Source organism: Rhamphochromis longiceps, linkage group LG1 (assembly GCF_057381845.1).
Source record: "Rhamphochromis longiceps isolate RC_006_pf linkage group LG1, R_longiceps_female_GT1.1, whole genome shotgun sequence".
Taxonomy (NCBI): domain Eukaryota; kingdom Metazoa; phylum Chordata; class Actinopteri; order Cichliformes; family Cichlidae; genus Rhamphochromis; species Rhamphochromis longiceps.
Genome location: NC_140557.1, coordinates 20503679 through 20523590, shown reverse-complemented (window position 1 = coordinate 20523590; position 19912 = coordinate 20503679). Strand labels below are relative to the sequence as shown.

The following is a 19912-nucleotide window of genomic DNA, read 5'->3' as shown; positions in this document are numbered from 1 at the left end:
CGACGTGTACCAAAGTCTATCAGTGCAAAGAACATCAGCAAACACACAAACGGTTTGTGTGCAGTTTGTCACATGGTGTGTTGGTCAGACACGGCTCATGCTCAGAATTAGGTTACATGACATGTAACAGTGACTTTAGCTGATGATGCTGAGATCCATTGACTGACTTCCAACTATCTAGAAAAAGCATAAACAGTGTACTGTCAGTGTAGAGGATGGAAAGCATACGGGACAACTCACGAAACATCTGCCCGCATCTGGTTTAATTAAGTTGTGGTTCAGCTTGAAGATATGCAAGGCTTATTTGAGAGTTTAAAAATGTGTTAGGTAGGATGTAGAATTATTGTAGAGACACTGACACTGCCCTGGATGCAATAAAGGCCTGAGTGTGTCATGAATTTTGGAGTAGATTTCTAGGAGGCCCTCCCCCACTTTGAACTGTGAAAGTAAGACAAAGAGAAGTTAATGTCGAGTGGAAATTCCCCAGTGGAGACCTGGGTGGGGGTCTCAGTGTTTGTAATATGCTAACTCTGTTTTCTCTGTTGTGCAGAGGAATTTGGTGTAGCTTAGGTGAGGAGATTACTTTTATGACCGGCAGGAAGTCACGTACGCAGACACACACACACACACACACACACACACACACACACACACACACACACACACACACACACACACACACAGTGCTTAAACTGTTACACTCACACATCCACACGCACACTCACTCACGTGCACTCACACATACACACAGGTACGCACATACATTCACTCACGTGCACTCACATAGACATACAGGTACGCGCACACACAGGCACTCACGTGCTCGTGCATACACACAGACACAGAGTTTGCAGCACACCATGGGAGTTTTATGATGTGGTCACTTCTATAAAGCTGGCTGTAACAAACAAAGGAGTGGAAAATCTGCAGAGGGACACCAGCCTGGCACATCTCCCCTTCTAGAAGATGCATGCTTAAATGAAGATGAATAAAGATGAATAAAGGTTTTGTGAAAATGACTACTGAGCTCCGGTGGCGTCTCTGGATGCCCGAGGAATAAAAAGAACCGGGGTGAAACTGATTTCGTAACAGTCAGCTGGGGTCAGCTGATCAGAGCCGACACACTAAAAAAATCTACTGGAGCTCTTAATAGAAATGATTTTGACTTATGATTCTTTTCCCCACACTGAGCCATTACAGCCAATCTAACCCCCCTGCTGAATCCAATTTAACCCCTGACTGTACTGACTGACTGTTTAGAGGCAAAGTCACCCTCTACAATGTAGGCAACAGAAAATAATTCTCCTTCTTTTTCTTCAGATTCAAGCTGAGTATAACTGAATTTTTTTTTTAAAGTTAGACTAAAGTTGTATTCCCATCTAGTCAGATTATTTTATCATTATGTTAATATTGCACAAGGTTCAGTTAGCTTTGAACAAAAATAGAAAGATCCTCCAAAGAATTTGTACTTCTACTTAAGTACAGAATGTCTGTACTTCTGTACTTTTGTCAACTCTGATTGGTTTGATTCTTATAGGTGCTTCTCTTCAGACAGATGGAAAATTTAAAAGATTTTATTTCAGTATGCTGAAGTTGTAGCACAGATGGCTTCATAAATAACAAGTATTATAGAAATGCAGCATTCTCCTTTTTTAAAACGTGTCTTTTTTTTAAATTATGCCTCAGACAATCAGTAATATAAAAATAACTACAGCCTGTATAATCACCAGTGACTTCTCAGACCACACCTATTAATGACCAAACAATTAGACCTTATGCTCCCCTTCTGGCGCTCTTTCACTCAACACTCTGCTGTGAGAGCATGCTTCCAGCACATTTTGATCTCAGTTTTACACCTACAAGTTTCGTGACAGACAGACACAAACAAACTTATAAACACCTACCAAAGTACTCAAAACCATCGTACACCGTACACAAACACACACAAGGTTAAAACAATACCAGCGCCGTTGTCGTGCCTGGTAAATATTTGCAAGGAGTGCTTGGATAAGTGGGGGCATATAATTTGATTTGTGGGTTATGAAATTGTTGCATAGTAATTGACTGAAATTGCATCTCAAGTGGATGTTTTGCTAGAAGCAACATCTTAGCCTTCGTATATCCATTTACAAACAACTCATCTCTCACTTGTCCTTCCATAAGTAAGAGGAATTAAGTTAATCCCCTTTCAAAACACTCAAATAGCAAGGATACAAACATTTTCATAAAACCTTACTAGACACAGAAAACACAATGAAAGCTGGAAGCAAAATGGTCTACATATTTTCTTTCTACAAGCAAATAATGCTCTCTCAATGACATAGACAAATACATGACTGTGGACCGTGTAGGAAAACCAGAGAACATCCACACGAGCACGGGGAGTATATGCAAAATCCGCACAGAAAGGATCAAGCCAACCGCCGGGTGATCGTGCTAACAGCTGCATCCATGTGCCTCCCTCCAGCGAGTGCCATTAGGAGTGAATTGCATTGATGTTAAACTTACATTATCTGTTGTCTAGTCCAGTGGTCTAAGAAATAAGAGGCCTTGTCTCCTTCACTTTATTACCCAGCTCCGCTATACTTTGCTCGCTAGCTTAAGTTCCCTTTCAATCTAATCAGCAAGGTAAACCAGCAGATTTATTCGTTTAATCTCATATTCATTTTTCCTGCTACTGCTATGATAAATCACAGGTGCTGGGTGAGTGGAAATGACAGTAAATGGAGGGAATGAAAGAGAGTTGTCAAGTCTGTGACACATGGGGATGCAGCAGTCAGAAACACTTTTCTTTGCAAGCTCCTTTGACTACGATGACCTGAATGACTGAGAACCTTCACAGACATATCTTACCTGTAGGTGATTGCGTGCCTCTGTTTTTCAGTTCCCTCCTGTGTCCAGTCCTTAATCAGCCCTTAATATATACATAAGGTCCTGTCTTTACTTGTTGTGTTGTACTGTTTATGGTTCTTACTTTGTTTCTCTGTGTTTTCTTCTTTATTTGTCCCAATAGTTTATGAATTTTACCCTTTTTGGATCATTTGTTGTTTAAACGTAGAAATCAGCTTTTATAAAGAGCTTGATTTTTGTTAACTGATCTGCTTAACTGTCCACATGGTTACATTGTGACACTGCTACTCATTTATCAGATCCCAAAATTTTATTCAGATGAATTTAATAAATTCATGTATATTAGAGGTAACAAGGACCAACCAGAACTAAAATTCTAGACTGACAATTAACACCTTTGCTAAGATTTATTGTCATTTATTGTACTGCCATAAAATACAGCTTCAACCCTGTCTTCCCCGTGTCTTGGAGAACCCAGAGAGAACACAAGCACAGGGAGACCCAGCCAACTCAACTCATATTATACTGCTCAAAAACCAAAAAAAAAAAAACAAACCCAAGGGAAGACTTGAATAACACATCTGATCTTTACAAATAAAACATTCAAGTTAAAAGTCTTTACTTACATAACTTGTGTAATTAACAGTCAGTGTAAGCCAAAATCATCAAATCTTTAAAGATTTGAGTCAAAATTTTGCCAGAAATCAAATAAAAGTGCTCTTTTAAATTCCTTTGTAAATTTTATACACCCCAAAAAAGTGATGCAGCTTACCATCTGATTAGGCAAATTAGTTTCCAAAGCTTGAGGGCTGAATAATACTGTGAAACTTTTATTATTTTACACGATGCTCCAGTAATGGAGCACTGCCTGAACTAAATCCTGATCTGATCATTAATTCTACTATATTTTCGTCTTCCTCAGAAACACTTGGTCACTGCCATTATTCATTATTTTTCACGGAAATCTGAAAAATTCTTTTAAATTGTGATTTAAGTTTTAACCAGTTTAAGTCATTTCTGCTGTTAACAAGCTATTCTTAAGCCTGCAGGTTCTTAAGCCTGTAGGTTTTTATGTCACGCCATTTATGCCATTTGTCAGCTTATTGGAACAGGACAGGCAGGAAAAATAAACAAATATAGGAAGTACAAATAAAATCAAATCTGAAATATACTCAATAAAATTATAAATGGTTTAACAGGAACACAAAATTTTACAAAATGTAAATAGAGAAAGATATAGACAAGGATGTAGAGTATGTCGATAATTTCTCCACGAAAATAAGAGTCACTGAATGATTTACGCATTTGCCTAACAAGCGATCAATCCTGGGAGGAGGTTGTATCAGGGAAGGCATAACAATGTGCCAAATCAAACATGCAGCACTACCTGCTGTGGTGACCACATTTTGAATAAGGGAGCGACTGAAAGTATTCTTAATTCCTATGAATTAAGAACATCAGTGTACACAGAAATCCTTGTGTTACCTATGGGCTTACCTATGTGCTCAAATGTGGTCTGTGATTTACCGTCTCATAAGGTAAGGCACAGAGTCCTTGTACCTGTTGTTTTTATGCAGCCTGACAGTCAAAGATAGTGGTAATATAGCGGTTCTGAAAAAAACAGTAGAGAACGGAAGCATGGCAGTAAAAGAAATGAATAAATGAAATCGAATGTCATTTATCAAGCAACAAGGTAGATTGTAGTTTCACACCAGCAAGCTGTAGTGCACAATTTGTGCTGTTCTAGTGTTCATTTTATTCTGTTTTCAGCTATAAAATATGCTGTGTTTGTGATGTTTGGATAATAGATACCCATCTTTTCCTGTTCTTCCATTTAGTTACACCGAGAGAGAAACCGAGAGCACAGGGCACCAATATGTGAATGGTAAACAAGCTTCATATGAGGATGAAATCCTGGGGGATTCTATGGAAAGTAACTGCCTCTACTTAGATAAACAGCAGTGAATCCAGAACAGGAGGGAATGTAGACTGAGGGGGAGGGAAGCAAGCATGGGGAGAGATGTAAGCTCTCCAAGTCCAGTGCTCCATTATTCAACAATGATAGTTGTCACATGTAAAACGGCCGGTTAAAGAGCTAAACAACAGATCATTGAAGATTTTCAATGTGCAAAAATTGGCTGTTATGATGAGCCAATGAGCTGCCTGTTGTCTCAATTACAACTTTTTTTTTTAAGATCTTATTTTTTATTCAATAAAGCTGCATTGTCAGACGGCACCATTTGTTAGTCTTGACAACAGATCATAATAATAAAGCAAAAACATTTGTGCATGTGAGCCCGACGGTGGCTGTCTTGTGCTGAAGACGATTGTGGCAGATGAGCATTGTTCTGCTCATTCATAGGCTTTTAAATGCATCCTTGTTTTCCTCAATAAGATTTCATCTGTGGCACCTATCAACTGATGTTGCCTAACCTCTTGTTAAGCTTGATAGAAGTCAGTCTACAAATTACAGTCTGTACAATAATTCTGTTTTCTTTTTCTTCCAGCTGCCTCCTTTAGGGTTCGCCACAGTGGATCATCTGCCTCCATCTTACCCCATCACCTGATCCTCCTTCATCACACCAGCCCTCTGCAGGTCCTCTTTCACTAAATCCATGAATCTTATTTGAGATTTTCCACTTTTCCTTCTGGCAGGCAGCTTCATATTCAGCATACTTTTTCCAATATATCCACTACCCCTCCTCTGCACATGTCTAACTGTCTCCAAACTGCTGAGCCTGAGCTGTGTCTCTGATATATTCATTTCTAATCTGATCTGACCATCTTCAACTCTGCCAGCTTCATATTCAGCCCTGGTCTTTTTATATGGTTCAAAATACAAGATAAATATAAGCTATATGATGATTCTGTGTCTGCAGCTCTATGTGTGAGGGTCTGCTTTCTGCATAATGGCAGGGCCAACAATGCCAAAAACATGACTAGTATTAGTATAATAATTAGTATATGCACTTATAAGCATGCTGTATCTGTATACATAAAAATACATAATGAGCTTTTCTCATTATACTTACAGTGTTGATTTTATTACATTAATTGTAGTAATGGACTGGCTATAATTGGATTATATGGTCTACTAAATGTATTACACTGTCAGTGTAGCCAATCCTCCTGCATCACTCCAGAAATGGCAGTGCCAAGCAGCTGAAGGATCCACCAGCACCACTTTGATTGAAAAGGCTCTTCTGGATAGAAACCTTGTAAGATATATCCTAAGGACACAATCTACCCCAATTTTTTTCACTAGCAGCACCATGAGGTTGAGGTTTTAATTTGTAAAAATGCTTCGATATGTAACCAAAATTATACAAAATAACAAATAGGCCTCCAATTTCGGATCCAGCTCGAAGCAATTCTCAGCCAAAATGCATTCTCAAAGAGCCAATCTTCCTCTTTTTCTCCCCCCCCCCCCCCCAATTATTCCTTCAGCCGAAGTTGCTTTTCTTTAATTTATCCATGTACTATTTTGTGTTTTGCTGGCATTCTTTATAATAAATCAAAACCACTGATGTTTCCAAGACCTTGAATGTGACGTGAGCCATACAAAACTCCACCGTACATCAGTATCTGCTCTACTATTTTGTTTTTCCAAAGACCTGAATTCATAAGTAACTTCATCAAAAACCAGCAATTTAAAATGAAGAGTGTTTGGCGCTGGATGCCGGATGCCCAGAGACCTTTTTTTAAAAACCACTTGTGTTATGAATGCTGAATGTCAGCATATCTGGCTGCTAATAAGCTGCATTTTCTGAGGTAAGTACAACTGCAGGAGGAGGAGAAAAATGCTGCCATAACTGTAATTGCCAGGATTTTCAGGCACATTTTCCCCCAGTTGGCTCATTGTTATTCAACCCATGTTACTCAGCATCAAAGGTTTGACGCACAAATGGATGACGTCACATAATAAACATTTCTCTGCACAATCAACAGGAACCAACTGATAAGAGAAAGTCAGCTATGCTTGCAGACACACAAGCCAAGGAGACTTTGATTAAAACTGGCCAGTGCTGTCAAAAGTGGCCAGTTTTAACCAAAACATGTGACCTGAATTGTGGACTTTTCACACAACATGTAAATAATGTTCAGGTCTTATATTATTTACTGTTTGGGGGATGCCTTAGTTTTTTAATTGTTGCACTTGCATCTCTCTTATCTGCCTGATCACTCGGCCACATCTGGATAAAATACCGGAGGCCCGCTGATGTCTAGAGCAACAAATATTGGGAATATAAAAGCAATAAAAGATTAATAGTTTATCCTGGATTTTCCCATTTGTATACTTTTAACGAGACTGGCACACACTCCATTTGATTGGCTTATTGGCCTTACAAATAATTTTGTCATCCTGCCAAGCTTTGCCTTTGTGGCCAAGGATGTGCTGTAAAGATGAAAGCACAATAATTCTGAGACCTTACTTGCTACAGCTCTTTCAGCTTTCACAATTACTCAACCACACAAGGGTAGTTACTGCAGTTATATAGCTGTAATTCTGTCAGAACTTAGTCTGGAGTAGAATGAACTAAGCTTTAGAGCGAGCACAGGTGACCTCATCTAACACAAAGACATCAATTATTTCAATTTATGATATTCTTGGAATTGAGCACATAAATGTTTTAATTTCAGTTTCCAAGCAATACCGTTCACTGGCAGATTTCACAAAAACTGTGGAGTAAAAAACATAACATTATACTGTGCAAAAGTCTTGAGCCAAACCTCTTTTTTTTTTTTTTTTTAAATATTTTGCTTCCAAAAAGGCTAATTTGTTATTTTTAAAATAGTCCCGAGGAATAGTTTTCCATTTCTGGAGAATTTAAAAGTTTCCCTTTGGAAATTGGCTGCTTTTTCACTCATTTTCACTCCAGTTCTCATGCCTGATCATTTTAAGAGAAATGTGTTTCTATGTTAAGCCACCTAACACTGATGTATGAATCACTCCATAAAAAAGGCACCTAAATCATGGGATGAACCAGTATTCTGTCTACATATAACATATAAATCCCAATTTTAAACTGTATCTTTTAGCACTGTTTTTAAGTGTTTATTTAGTTGAATCTACTAAAAATGTCAAAGGTATCACAGTTTCATAGGCATAAAATAATATTTTTGCACCAACAAAGTGGCATGCTATTGGCGCATATCCCGGGATGGTGTTAATCAATTTACTGCTCAATTTTAATTAATTAATGTCCATCCATCCATCCATTCACTTCCGCTTATCCTTTTCAGGGTCGCGGGGGGCGCTGGAGCCTATCCCAGCTGTCATAGGGCGAGAGGCGGGGTACACCCTGGACAGGTCGCCAGTCTGTCGCAAGGCCAACACACAGGGACAAACAACCATTCGCACTCACATTCATTTGCACATTCACACCTAGTGACAATTTGGGTTATCCAATTAACCTATCCCCACAAGCTGCATGTCTTTGGACGGTGGGAGGAAGCCGGAGTACCCGGAGGGAACCCACGCAAACATGGGGAGAACATGCAAACTCCACACAGAAAGACCCCGGCCTGATGTTGGAATTGAACTCAGGACCTTCTTGCTGTGCGGCAACAGTGCTAACCACCGTGCCACCGTGCTGCCCAATTAATTAATTAATTAATTAATTAATGTAATTTATTTATATAGCACCAAATCACAACAAATGCCACAAGGCCCTTTGTACTGAAAGCTTAAGACTCTAACAATCAAACGACATTGACGCCTCATCAGAAATGGCTCAGAGGAAGAGTGGCTGTCAAGAAACCTTTTTAAAGAAGGGAAATGGGAGAAAGGGGTGTGGTATGCTAAATTACACAAGACCTGTGTTGAAAATCAGTGGCAACAGGTTAATCCAAATTGATCCAAATTTGAAATTTTTGGTTCAAATCATCATCTGTATGTAAGGACGGGGTCAGGAAAGAAGTATAATGTGGAGTATCTACAGTAATCTGTAAAACTTTGTGGAGGCTCAGTGAAGCATAAGATTTTGATCCACAATGCAGATCTCCAACCCAACTGATCGCAAACGGATTCATTTTTCAGCATGACAATGATCCCAAACACACTGTCAATGCAGAAAAAGCATACCTGGATAGAAAAACACACAGTGCCACACTATCAGTCATGGACTGGCCGTCACCAGAGCCCAGACCTCAACATTACTGAAGCAGTGTGGGATCATCTTTATAGAGAACAGAACAAAAGACAACAAATGCAAAAGCCAACATCTAGAGAAAAGCTTTGAATGTCCTTCATGAAACCTGGAAATCTATTAATGAAGTATACTTACAGATATTGCAAGAAAGCTTGCCTAGGGAAGTTCAGGCTATGTTGAAAAGTAAACAAATCGTGACTTTCAAATTCATTAGAATTGTACAAACTCCGTTTTTGCTTCATATACTGTGATTCCACGGATGACTGCCTAAATTTGGTGCCTTATCTTTGACCCAAGGAATGGAAATGGCAGCCCAGATAAGCTACAGAGAAAGGTTCACATTTTGCTCCACGATAAATATGATTCAAAGGTTAAAATATTTATTTGATTTCCATTGTTTAGCTTTGATCTTTTTACCAAAGATTTCTCTATGACTGAAAAAAATGTAAAAATGTAAATAGCTCAATATTATTTAATCTGTTGTTCCTACCCAGTTCTGAAGCTAACTTATCATTCTATACAGAACTTAATAGTAAATAGAGACTTCAGTATGGTTACAATATGATGTATGATTCCTAAAAGGCTGCTGTATATAACGAAAGCAGCCTTTAATACCTTAGAATCTGGTCAGGTCAGTGGAAAGCAGCTGGATTCAAAATAAAGCTCCCTTACAGAAAATCAGCAAGGCTACCAAGGGACTGTGTAGTTTTCTGCTTGTGTGGTTCTATGTAAGTTGCAACCACTGGTGAAATTAAAGGTCAACACCAAAGCATAATATACCCTCTTAGATATTCTTTTTTTTTTCAATGTCTAAAAGACCTTTTTCAAAAAGAGAATGAGACCCCTGTTGTGTAAGACTGGCTACAAATGCAACATAGTTGAATTCAGCTCTGATTCTGGGAAAACAACTGAAAGCAAAAAGAGCTTCAATGATATTCAATACTCAGGCTTTTTAAATGGGAGGAGAAAGGCTCTTATGCGAGGCTGAAATTCTAGCCTCACTGTAGGTATTTTTGTACATGTGAAGCAGAGGCACTGTGACATACAAACATTGTGTAACCGGGTCAAAATGTGCTGCTTAAATTGGATGGATTGTTTTGGGTTTTTGTTTATTTTTATTATTTCTTTAGGAATCTATAGCACCCGATTTCTGTCTTTCACTTCATGCACAATAAAAGATGTTTCTCAAATCATTATATTTGTACTAATAAGTCAGACTTTATTAATAGACTCTCTCCAATGTGTTTTTCAGTGCCCATGAAACACAAAGGAAACCTCATAAATACGGTCCTCATTTCATAGTGTTTAAATCACTTGTTATATTAAAGCATTTTGTTCATGAATGGGAATATTATGAACAAGCAGAGCTGTATAAATGCTATTTCAATGATATTTGTATTCAATTTGCAGTATGATTCATCTGCACTTTTTCTCTTTCGATTTGGTTTTTGCACTTCTTTCTCTGCACTGTCCTTCTTATTTGAGTCTAAAGGGGGAATACATTGATGTGTAGGTCCAACAAGAATATACTGTATGTCTGACACCGCTTTAATAACGTCCAACCTGCCAGGTTGGTTGTGTCAGTGCTGGCGAAACCTTGTTATCAGTTAGACACGGTCAAGACAGACATGAAGTTTTCACACAATCGCTCATCAAACCTCGTGCTATACTATCTCCCCTAAACATCATCCTTGCTGGTAGAATTAGATAGCTTTGCAGCCCACACAAACACCCTCTCTCTCTCATACACACATACGCACACATGCACAGACAGATGAAATCAATGGCTACTTTCCCCTACATCAGGAAGTACTGTACAGTAGGTGGCCAATGGAGGAGTCCGCCCACTCACAGGATATTCAATTGCACACATGTAGAAACTCATCCTCTCTGTATCTCACTCATGTTCGCCTGAGATCAACTACATTTACAGATACAGCTTTGGGCAAGAAGTGCTTGTGTGTGCACGCCCACACATGTAGACTTGACATCGAAACACGCACACAAACCCTCCCTCTCTGTCACATGGAAACACTTTAGGATTTGAGCCACGCAGAGATGCTCAAAAGACACAGATAGATTTATGAATGAACTGTGAGGATATGTGCATTTCTGTCTTTTCTCAGAAATGTGCACTGAATATTTTACTTCTAGCTCAGCGAAAGATTTCATGTGATAAATATATGGATCTGATATTTGCAGACGTGGTAAATAAATAAAGTGCATTTAATTGAGTACTGTACTGAATTCACTCAAGTAAATCTATTATAGGCTACTTTGCACTACCTCTTGACTGCTGAACATTTCAAGGGCCCATATTACTACATGCATTAACAAGAAGTACTCTGAGAGCCCAAACCTACCTCAAGGTAGCTCACTCTCTTTGCAGTATTTATTTTTAAGGGAATAATACTGTGTTTTGTATATATCATTTTATTTTCTTTGTTCTTTTTAAATGTACTTTAAGAGGTTTGCAGTGCGGTAAAAACAAGTACAAAGTGCAGACTTTTGCATGTAGGAGTTGGTAATGGATATTAGGTATTGATTTGTAAATGAGTGGACATGAATAACTTAAGTTTATTATATAATGCAGCATATTTCTAACTAACTAGGCAGCTCATCCTCGTCCTCTTGACAACACATTTTTAAAGATATGATATATTTTGGGGTCAGCTTGAAAGAAAGACAGATGTGAAATGTAAAAATGAGATCAGACTTCAAATGTGACATAACATTTGGATATGGCCTAAAATGTGATATTTAGAATCCCCATACAAGAGTATCATTTGGTAAATGTTGCCAATAGAAACAAAGGCAGTAGAATTTTAATTTTAAAGATAAAAGATAATTTATGAAAGTTTGACCTTAGTTTCCTTTGAAGAAGCAGTCGGAGGTCCAAAGGAACATGATGTTTAGAATCCCCATATGTCTATATACTGTCAGTACAAATGTTAGCAGTAAGAAACATATTTTTAAACGGCTATAGCATTATTATCACTTTGACCTTCAGATCAATCTATTGCCCTTGAAGGAGAGGTCAGAGGTCAAATATGGCATGATGTTTACAATATTTATGTTGACAATCCACACCACACTCCTAGTTGACCTTGAACACCTCAGTGGATGTAAGTCAAATTTTAATGAATTGTTAACATGACCCAACTTTTTCTAGAATTCATTCAAAAGCTATCATGTTTCCAGGCAGACAGAATAACATGCACGCATGCAAATGATACCAATTCGCATTGCTGGAAACTGCAGCTGGTGGAAACCAGCTGCAGTTTCTGCTTTGTAAATAGATGCTTCATCGCTAACAATTCGTATTGTACTAAAATTAACAAATAAATGATTAAGCTTTATTTTTTTATCTACATCAAATGCCACTTTAAAGCAATGTTGCTTTTTTGTTGTACTTTATTCTGAATATTATATTCTTTTGATTCCACTGACATAAAATGTTAATACAGAGAGACAGACTACAGTCACGTTCACATCAATTTAGAATCACCAGTTAACCTAATCAAACTAAATGCATCTCTTTGGACTGTTGAAGGCAGCTGGAGTACCTGGAGAGAGAGTCCAGGGAAACATGGGGAGAACATGCAAACTCCACACACCAAGGCCCAGGTGGAGTCAACCGCATGACCTTTTGCTATTAGACAACAGCGCTAACCACAGTGCCACTGTGCTGCAGCAGAAGAGAATGAATGGATGGATAGACTTTTACCCATAACAGAACACCTGTATAAAGTGACATTGCTCTTTTTAAAGATCTGAGAGCTTGCACCCATTGATATTGGAATTCTACATCCTTTGAAAATAAGAAAGCATCAGGTAAGAAAGCATGCAGTCGAGGGTGCAATGAATATGAAGGAGGGAAAAGGAGGTAGAATATTAACCACAGACCTTCAGTCCATCTCCTTCAGGCTTTGCACTAAATAGAGAGAAATATTCTCATTAGGACAATGAGAAATACATATATCAAATATAGCTGTCACTTCTACTGTGGAGGATCTGTAGGGGAAAAAGTGTGTCACAGGCAGTTCGTCTTGTAGATGTGCTGTGTAGCTTTTGCAGAACAGATTTATCCCATGTGCAGCAGCTTCTCTACAAAATTAATAACATGTAATGGATTCTTAGGAGAGGAAGAGGATTGATGACTGTGAAGCCAGTGTAAGAAAATTCATTGTGTAGTGTATTTTTAGAAGTCTACATTACAAATATCGCATCTTAGTTCCACTGCAGTTTCACATAGCAGAGAGTCACACAGAAGAATGTTGCTGAAACAGATGGTTTCCTGGTTACCTAAGTGGGAAAGGTCGGTGACACTTTCCAGCCCTCTTCTTACCCTTGTGTCATGTAGTTGCTGTATGTCTATTTATTTATTTATTTGAAGAAGAGACGATGGCACAGATTTGAGCTTGAAAAGGAGGTGAAGGAATGGTTGACACTAATGGTGTGTGATGGTGGAAATTGGACCATGATTGGTAGCGAGACGTCAGGCTGACAGTGTGTATGTCTTCTGTGGGACCTTTCTGGTAGTGATGAATTGTTGTCTGACTCATTGTTATTTCAGGTGATGAAACCTGTCAAGATGGGCTGGCCTGGAAGCTAGAAGGAACAAGTTGACGGAATAGGCTGTGAATAGAGTCAGAAGTGATATTTTTACTTTCTTCCACCTTAGTGTACAACAAATGGGGACAATTTAAATAGTAATGGTGGTGGAAACATGCATACCTGTTTTACAGGCTATTTTGTAGTACAGTGTTGCTGTCATGTTAATTCAGGTCTTTTCAGTTTGATTCACATATAGTGCCAATTCAGGACAATAGTTGCTTTATATTATATTATATTAGATTATATTAGATTAGATTAGATTAGATTAGAGGATTAGGACATAGAACAGGAAATATGTTTTTTGACCTGCTGTGCTAAGTGGTTTCCTGGTAGTTTGCCCTAATGTGTAGGAGAAATATCTCTGCACATAACACTCAATATGCGCACACATATTAATAGATGTTAGGAAAATTAGCTCACTAAAATAGAATATAATAGAAATGGAAAGGTTAGATGGTTTTGGGCTGATAAAGGAATCTTTCCCTTTATGGTCCTGAATATTTAGATTTATACTAACACTAGTAAGAATTCCATTTTTAGATCCCTTTAAGTTACAGGGTATAGCAATGATGTGGGCAATACCTGATCATGTTGAAGAAACAATCATTTCAGCTAAACCACCCATGATTAATATAAAAAATTAGATGATAATAATAATAAAAACATCCACTTAGTTCATAAAATACTGAAAAGTTAACCGTGATTAGCCTGCTTCTGAGCTGAAGCATGGCTGCAGTAAATGCATTTACCACCCAGCGCTAATTGCCTCAGGTGTGCTGCTGATTGTAGTGTTAGCCTAGCAGCGAACGGCCACATATTTTGCTCATATTTTTGATTTCTTTAGAAAATTTCGTCAACTTTCTTTCTTTTCTTTTGTGTGTCTGTGGTTTACTTATGATTTGTTTCCACTTGTATCACCGTGTAGAACAATGTATACAGCCCTTAACCTCTCGACTTCGGACGACTTCAACATGTCAGAGTTTGACTCTCAGAGACAGCAGGAGCTCTCCCACCGCTCCGTCAAAATAAGCATAATAATCGTTTTGGGCGTCGTGGTCACGTTGGGAAACATTGCAGTTCTCCTGGCTATTACTTCCTCAGTGTCCGGCTGGTCGAGAAACTCTCGGTACTTTCTCCTCTCGCTCACTGCAGCAGACTCTGCGTTCGGACTGCTGGTCATGCCCTTGAACCTTTGGGTGAGTCTGCTAAAGGATTACACTGAAGGTCCAGATGGTTTTTGTCACCTTGTGGCCTTTTGCAATGCCACCGTCTACTCCACCTGCATGTACACACTGGCCATGATAAGCCTGGAGAGGTACATTGCGGTGTTTTACCCGCTTCAGTACTCATCTCTGCTGACAAGGAAAAGGACGCTGTTTCTGATTGCCTTCGCCTGGTGCTTTCCTCCCATTTTACTCTCGCCGATATCATTACCAGATGGCATCATCCAAGTTCATTTTTCCACCGCATCACTGGTCTGCAATCCATCTTACTCTACAAATATTGGATACTCCCTAAGCTTGACATGTGTAATATTTTTCCCTTGCTCCATCATCATGACATTTGCAAACCTAAAAGTCTGGTGTGCAGCCAAGAGACAGAGGTTAAAACTGCGCAAATATGACAGCGCGCGGCGCAGTAGGCTCAATGTGCCTTCCAGAGTGCTTGTGCCTGTGATGGGAGCCTACTACATCTGCTGGACTCCCTGCATGGCAGCAATGATCTACAATGGTAAGCAAAACCTCACTAGATACGTAAAGTGAGTGTGTGAGGATGGTGGATGATTTTCTTCTACCATCCTCATTTCATATATGAATATATCCCATGTAATATAGTCGGTTTATGTCTATAATTGTGGCATTTACTGGGACAAAATATCTGAGAACTACTCATATAACTGGCTTATTTTGTAGCAAGCTTTGCTTTTTTAGGTTTAGATAGTCTTTGATTATATAAGCTTAACTGGAAGAGGTAAACTTCACATGTACTTGTTTGTCTTGGTGTATTTCTTATTTGTGGTTTCAAAGGCCGTAAGAGAATTCAAAAGTAAGTATTTGAATGTGTTTATTAAAAATTGTATTAGATGGCTATTGATAGGTCCATTTCCCTTTAAAAAAATATTTTTGTTATTATTATTATTGTAAATAAAAAGCTGATTTGGGGCCAGTTATATGACTCAGACCTTTTTTGACTTTTCTCATTTACCCCAGCCATGTGCTGTCTTGGAGTAGTCACAACTGAAAAGTCACAGCTGAATATTTTTAGTAGTGAAGACCTTTTCCACAGAGTGCTGCAAATGATCTGATATTGGATGAATATCCTGTGAAACGAAGCCGACGGTTTAGCTTAATCTTTAAAGTGTGCTGCTGTCTAAATGCTGGTTTCACTGCAGTTTCCACCTGATCAGTGAATTTTGTATTTTCAGGTCAAGACTACAAATGTTAGTTTGATGGGTTATATCATTGCTTTCAGGGGTAAGGCAAGCACCTCCAAAGCAGACTTTTTTTAGTTTCTCTCATAATGCCAAGTGAAATATCCCCAGCTCCGTCTCAGGAGGTTCCTTTTGCAGTTATACTAACACTAATTATACTAACACTTTTAGGAATTTGTGTCACCCCATGAAGGGCCTCTGGTGTGAAAATTAGACAAAGAAAACATACAGAGCTACTTGCTCTGTAAAAAGGGAGCAGGTCAAAGTAGCCGCTGTCTTTTGCTAGGTACGTTGTTTTCACTTTGTTGATACTTGCCTTAACACTCATTGTTTTCTGCCTTACAGCAGTCACAGGTAGCAGTATACCAGAGTGGATTGAGTTTGTAGTGGTCTGGCTACCAACTTCCAATGGTTTCCTCAACTGCATCTTCTATTTCTGGATAAACCGAAACTTTCGCAAGAAATTCTGTCTAGTCCTTCAGAAACTAGCTCTGGCCCTCTGCCCTGAATTGGCCAGAACTTTTGGGTGTTGCACCACATCAAAGATGCAGTTTGCATCAGGAATTCTGGATAACAACAACAGTGTCCATGGGCGTTCCTCCAGTGTGTCATCTACCTGCACCTTGCTGTCTGTGGCTTAAGACCTAAAGAGCACCACCGGCATGGACACAAACATGGCCAGCAACCTCTGTACTGTGCTGCATTGTCTGACTGAGCTAGACAACTGAAGCCATGTTCTGACATAGTTCCATACAAGGTAATGAGGGTGAGAACTAAGCTTTAAAAGGGTCGCAGTACGAATGATTTGGTTATGATAGCAAACATTTAAAATTTCCTCTCTGCAGATTAAATCCAAATTTGCGATATCTTGATTGTAATATATTTTTTATCAAACTTCAGAATCAGTGTTCAGTTGACTGGAGCATGAATTTAGAACGGCTTTGGATTTTTTCTTTTACTTATTCACACTGCTGCAGAGATTTAATTTACAATTAGAGACAGTGTCTTTAAAACCACCTTTTATTTGTTTTATAACCAACCAACAAAGTTCTCTGTGCTCCCAAAAATTGACATTACATACAGTGATATAATCAGTCTTTCAGTGTCAGCCTGTTTAAACCTGTTGCACAGGTCACGATTAGCGAATTAGTTCGTTTTAAATTCTCTCTATATGAAACATTTCTGAACATCAGTATCTGATAATAAGCACACTGAAGGACTGAAACCATCTACCTCTTCTTCAATTTAAACTGTGCATCAAATACCTTGGCATATAACAGCTTGGAGAAGCTAACCTTTAAGTCACAGCTTTTCAGTGGGCGCAAGGAGGAAAGTAATTAAGCATCTATACTGTAGAAAGGTCACCACATTTGTGCTGGGAAGAGATAACTTGGATAAGATCTGAGGCTATGGTTGTTTACTTTGAGATATTAAGTCTAAGATCTTCCTCACACTATCTGCACTAAAGTTTTTGTCATGTTATCGGTTTATGTACATTTACAATGAATCGAGATTAGAATTCAGAAATTCCGTAACGTTTTATGCAGTTAATTTTAGCCTTTAGGTTTTCTGCTTGAGTTACATCATTGAAGTTTGTGCAAGGGCAAATGGAGGATCAAAAGTGTCACAAAATTGAAGTTAAAAAAGAAAAGAAAATCTGAATAACGTAATATTAACCTTTTGTATGTATATTGTTTGTGATTGAAAAATTCCTGATTATAAAAGAATTTATGTATTGATATATGGATAATTTATGAAATAAAGCATGATGCCTGTGAGTTGTTTCTTTTCAAGTCTTCAGTTTGAGTTTGATATTTACAGATGTATCATTGCAGAACTGAAATAAAGTTATAGTGAAAAATGTTTGCTGATCCTTTAGCATATATTTTTTTCTAGCTATGCGTGGTCTGATGCTCTACATCAGCATTGTTAGCTTCCAGTTAACATCTCTCTGCTTCTCTATGCTGTGGTATATAATAAATGCTAAACTGTACTATATGCTGTCAATGTTTTACCTGTTAATGTTTTTGTTTCAACTCATTGAAGTAGAGTAGCATTTTGCACTCGCTAGCTGTCTCACTCTCTCTGCCCTGTGACAGCCGGGATAGGCTCCAGCCCCCCCCCCAAAAAAAGGATCAGTGGAAGAGGATGGATGCATGGATACCTAGCTTTCCTCAGTAAGAGGACTAACTAATGAAGATACAAGTTTGGTTTGTTTGATATAAATTATGCATTTTTTTAAAATTTTATTTTGGAGGGTTAAAACAAATTAATGATGATTAAGTATAGCCTAGTCTATTATTTCAGTGGGAATTCTTTGTTTGAAGTGGTAATATTGAAGCAGTATGGCAAACCTGGATGATTAACAAGCTCAAAATGAAAATTCTTGTTTGTGGTCATTAGATAAACGTTCTTTTCACCCAGAGAAGAACTCGGCAAGTTAGTCTATGCACAAAAAAATGATACGCCATTCTATTTTGGTAATATTTTCACTGTTTTATACTTCTGGGCAAATTTTTGAATAATATGAGATGGATTATGTTAATTGCTACCTACCAGTGTCATGTTAGATAACAGGTTGAGCTGTAGATCCGGAGCTTTTAAAAAAAATAAATAAATAAAATAAGCAGAAAATGATCCTTTGGCTTATGCATAATAGATGGATACAAGTTCGACTGATATTATGCCCAGTATTGCTCATGACAAAGGGCACAAAAATGAAACAACAGCTCGATACATGCATAATGAAGGGAGCAAACTGTGAGGCAGCTGCAAGTGGTCCCATAAGTAGTTTTGCAAAGAATGATGTTAGAAAAAAACCCAACATGACCTGATGAATCTCATGTCATGTGAAACCATCTCAGCATCTAAGACTTTGTGTCCATACGGCTCCACCTGAGCTGTCCTTCTGATATACACATTTTTAATGTTGTCGATTTTGGTCTCTCCTAAGGAAGATCTTAACGTCTTCAACTTCACCGAATCCTGCTCGGTGTCTTTTTTTACAGCACCACTAAATCTAAAACATACATGATGGAGTCTCACTACCATCTCATATTGCTGCATAATACATAAACTCAGGCCTGGGTGAATTTAGTGATTTCATCAGCAGGTGTCCTTTACAAAAGAATGAAGTTCTTCTTCAGCTAGAGTTGAATGTTTTTGATGAACCTAGACAAGTTTTAAAATTTTTAAATTCTTTCTGACATTGGTTCTCTGCATGTTTTTGTCACTCATCTCTCTGTGCACAAGAACAGGATTTTAATGTCCTTCTTTGTTAAGTCACACTAAAAACGTTTTCTATGAATATGTGACCCTTTCAGCTAACTCAAACCCTGTCAGAGATCAGGTGTATTCCCGCATTACCCAGAAGTGATTTTCGTAGCATCTGAGGTGTTTGCCAAGCTGGTCTCTTAAGACACTGAAGTGTTGTGCATTAGAAGCCTCAGTTCTTCTTAAGCCTTACTGCTGCCAGAAATGACAGGTGATTTGGTTTGGGGAATGGTGATTGTCTTAGGGATTCACACGCAGTATATTCATACAGACACCATATGTCATCTTATAAGAGCTTATCATTCTCTCTGGTCATAATTCCTGCCACAACAAGAAGTGGCTTCACTGGTCTTTGCTGAAAAGGTGATAAAATATCTAATATCTAGCTAGACAGAACACGGATCCCAATAAAGTCCAATGCATTGCTTCTATGGCTTTGGAAGTACAGTGCTTGAGACAATACTGTCAAAAGCTCCCTATTATAAAAATATTTTAATCTGTTGTTCATCTGCATTAGCCTCACTGCAGTTTTGTAAGCAGAATATTTTTACATTTTACTTTAAACTATTAACATTTTAAAGGCTTTAAG

General features: G+C 38.3%; 1 protein-coding gene across 1 annotated transcript; it reads left to right on the top strand.

The window, feature by feature from the left end:
- Positions 1-14548: 14548 nt before the first annotated feature.
- LOC146678646 (histamine H2 receptor) lies at positions 14549-17781 on the top strand. The gene is made up of 2 exons (XM_085411175.1): positions 14549-15350; positions 16396-17781. The coding sequence occupies exons 1-2, from the start codon at positions 14549-14551 to the stop codon at positions 16689-16691; spliced, it is 1098 nt and encodes a 365-aa protein (XP_085267301.1). The 3' UTR covers positions 16692-17781.
- Positions 17782-19912: the final 2131 nt, after the last annotated feature.

Bases quoted from the DNA above. Each gene is read 5' to 3' on its own strand.
- LOC146678646 (XM_085411175.1), top strand. From the start codon at position 14,549: ATGTATACAGCCCTTAACCTCTCGACTTCGGACGACTTCAACATGTCA. The intron at 15,351-16,395 runs GTAAGCAAAACC...TCTGCCTTACAG, and splicing joins GGCAGCAATGATCTACAATG to CAGTCACAGGTAGCAGTATA.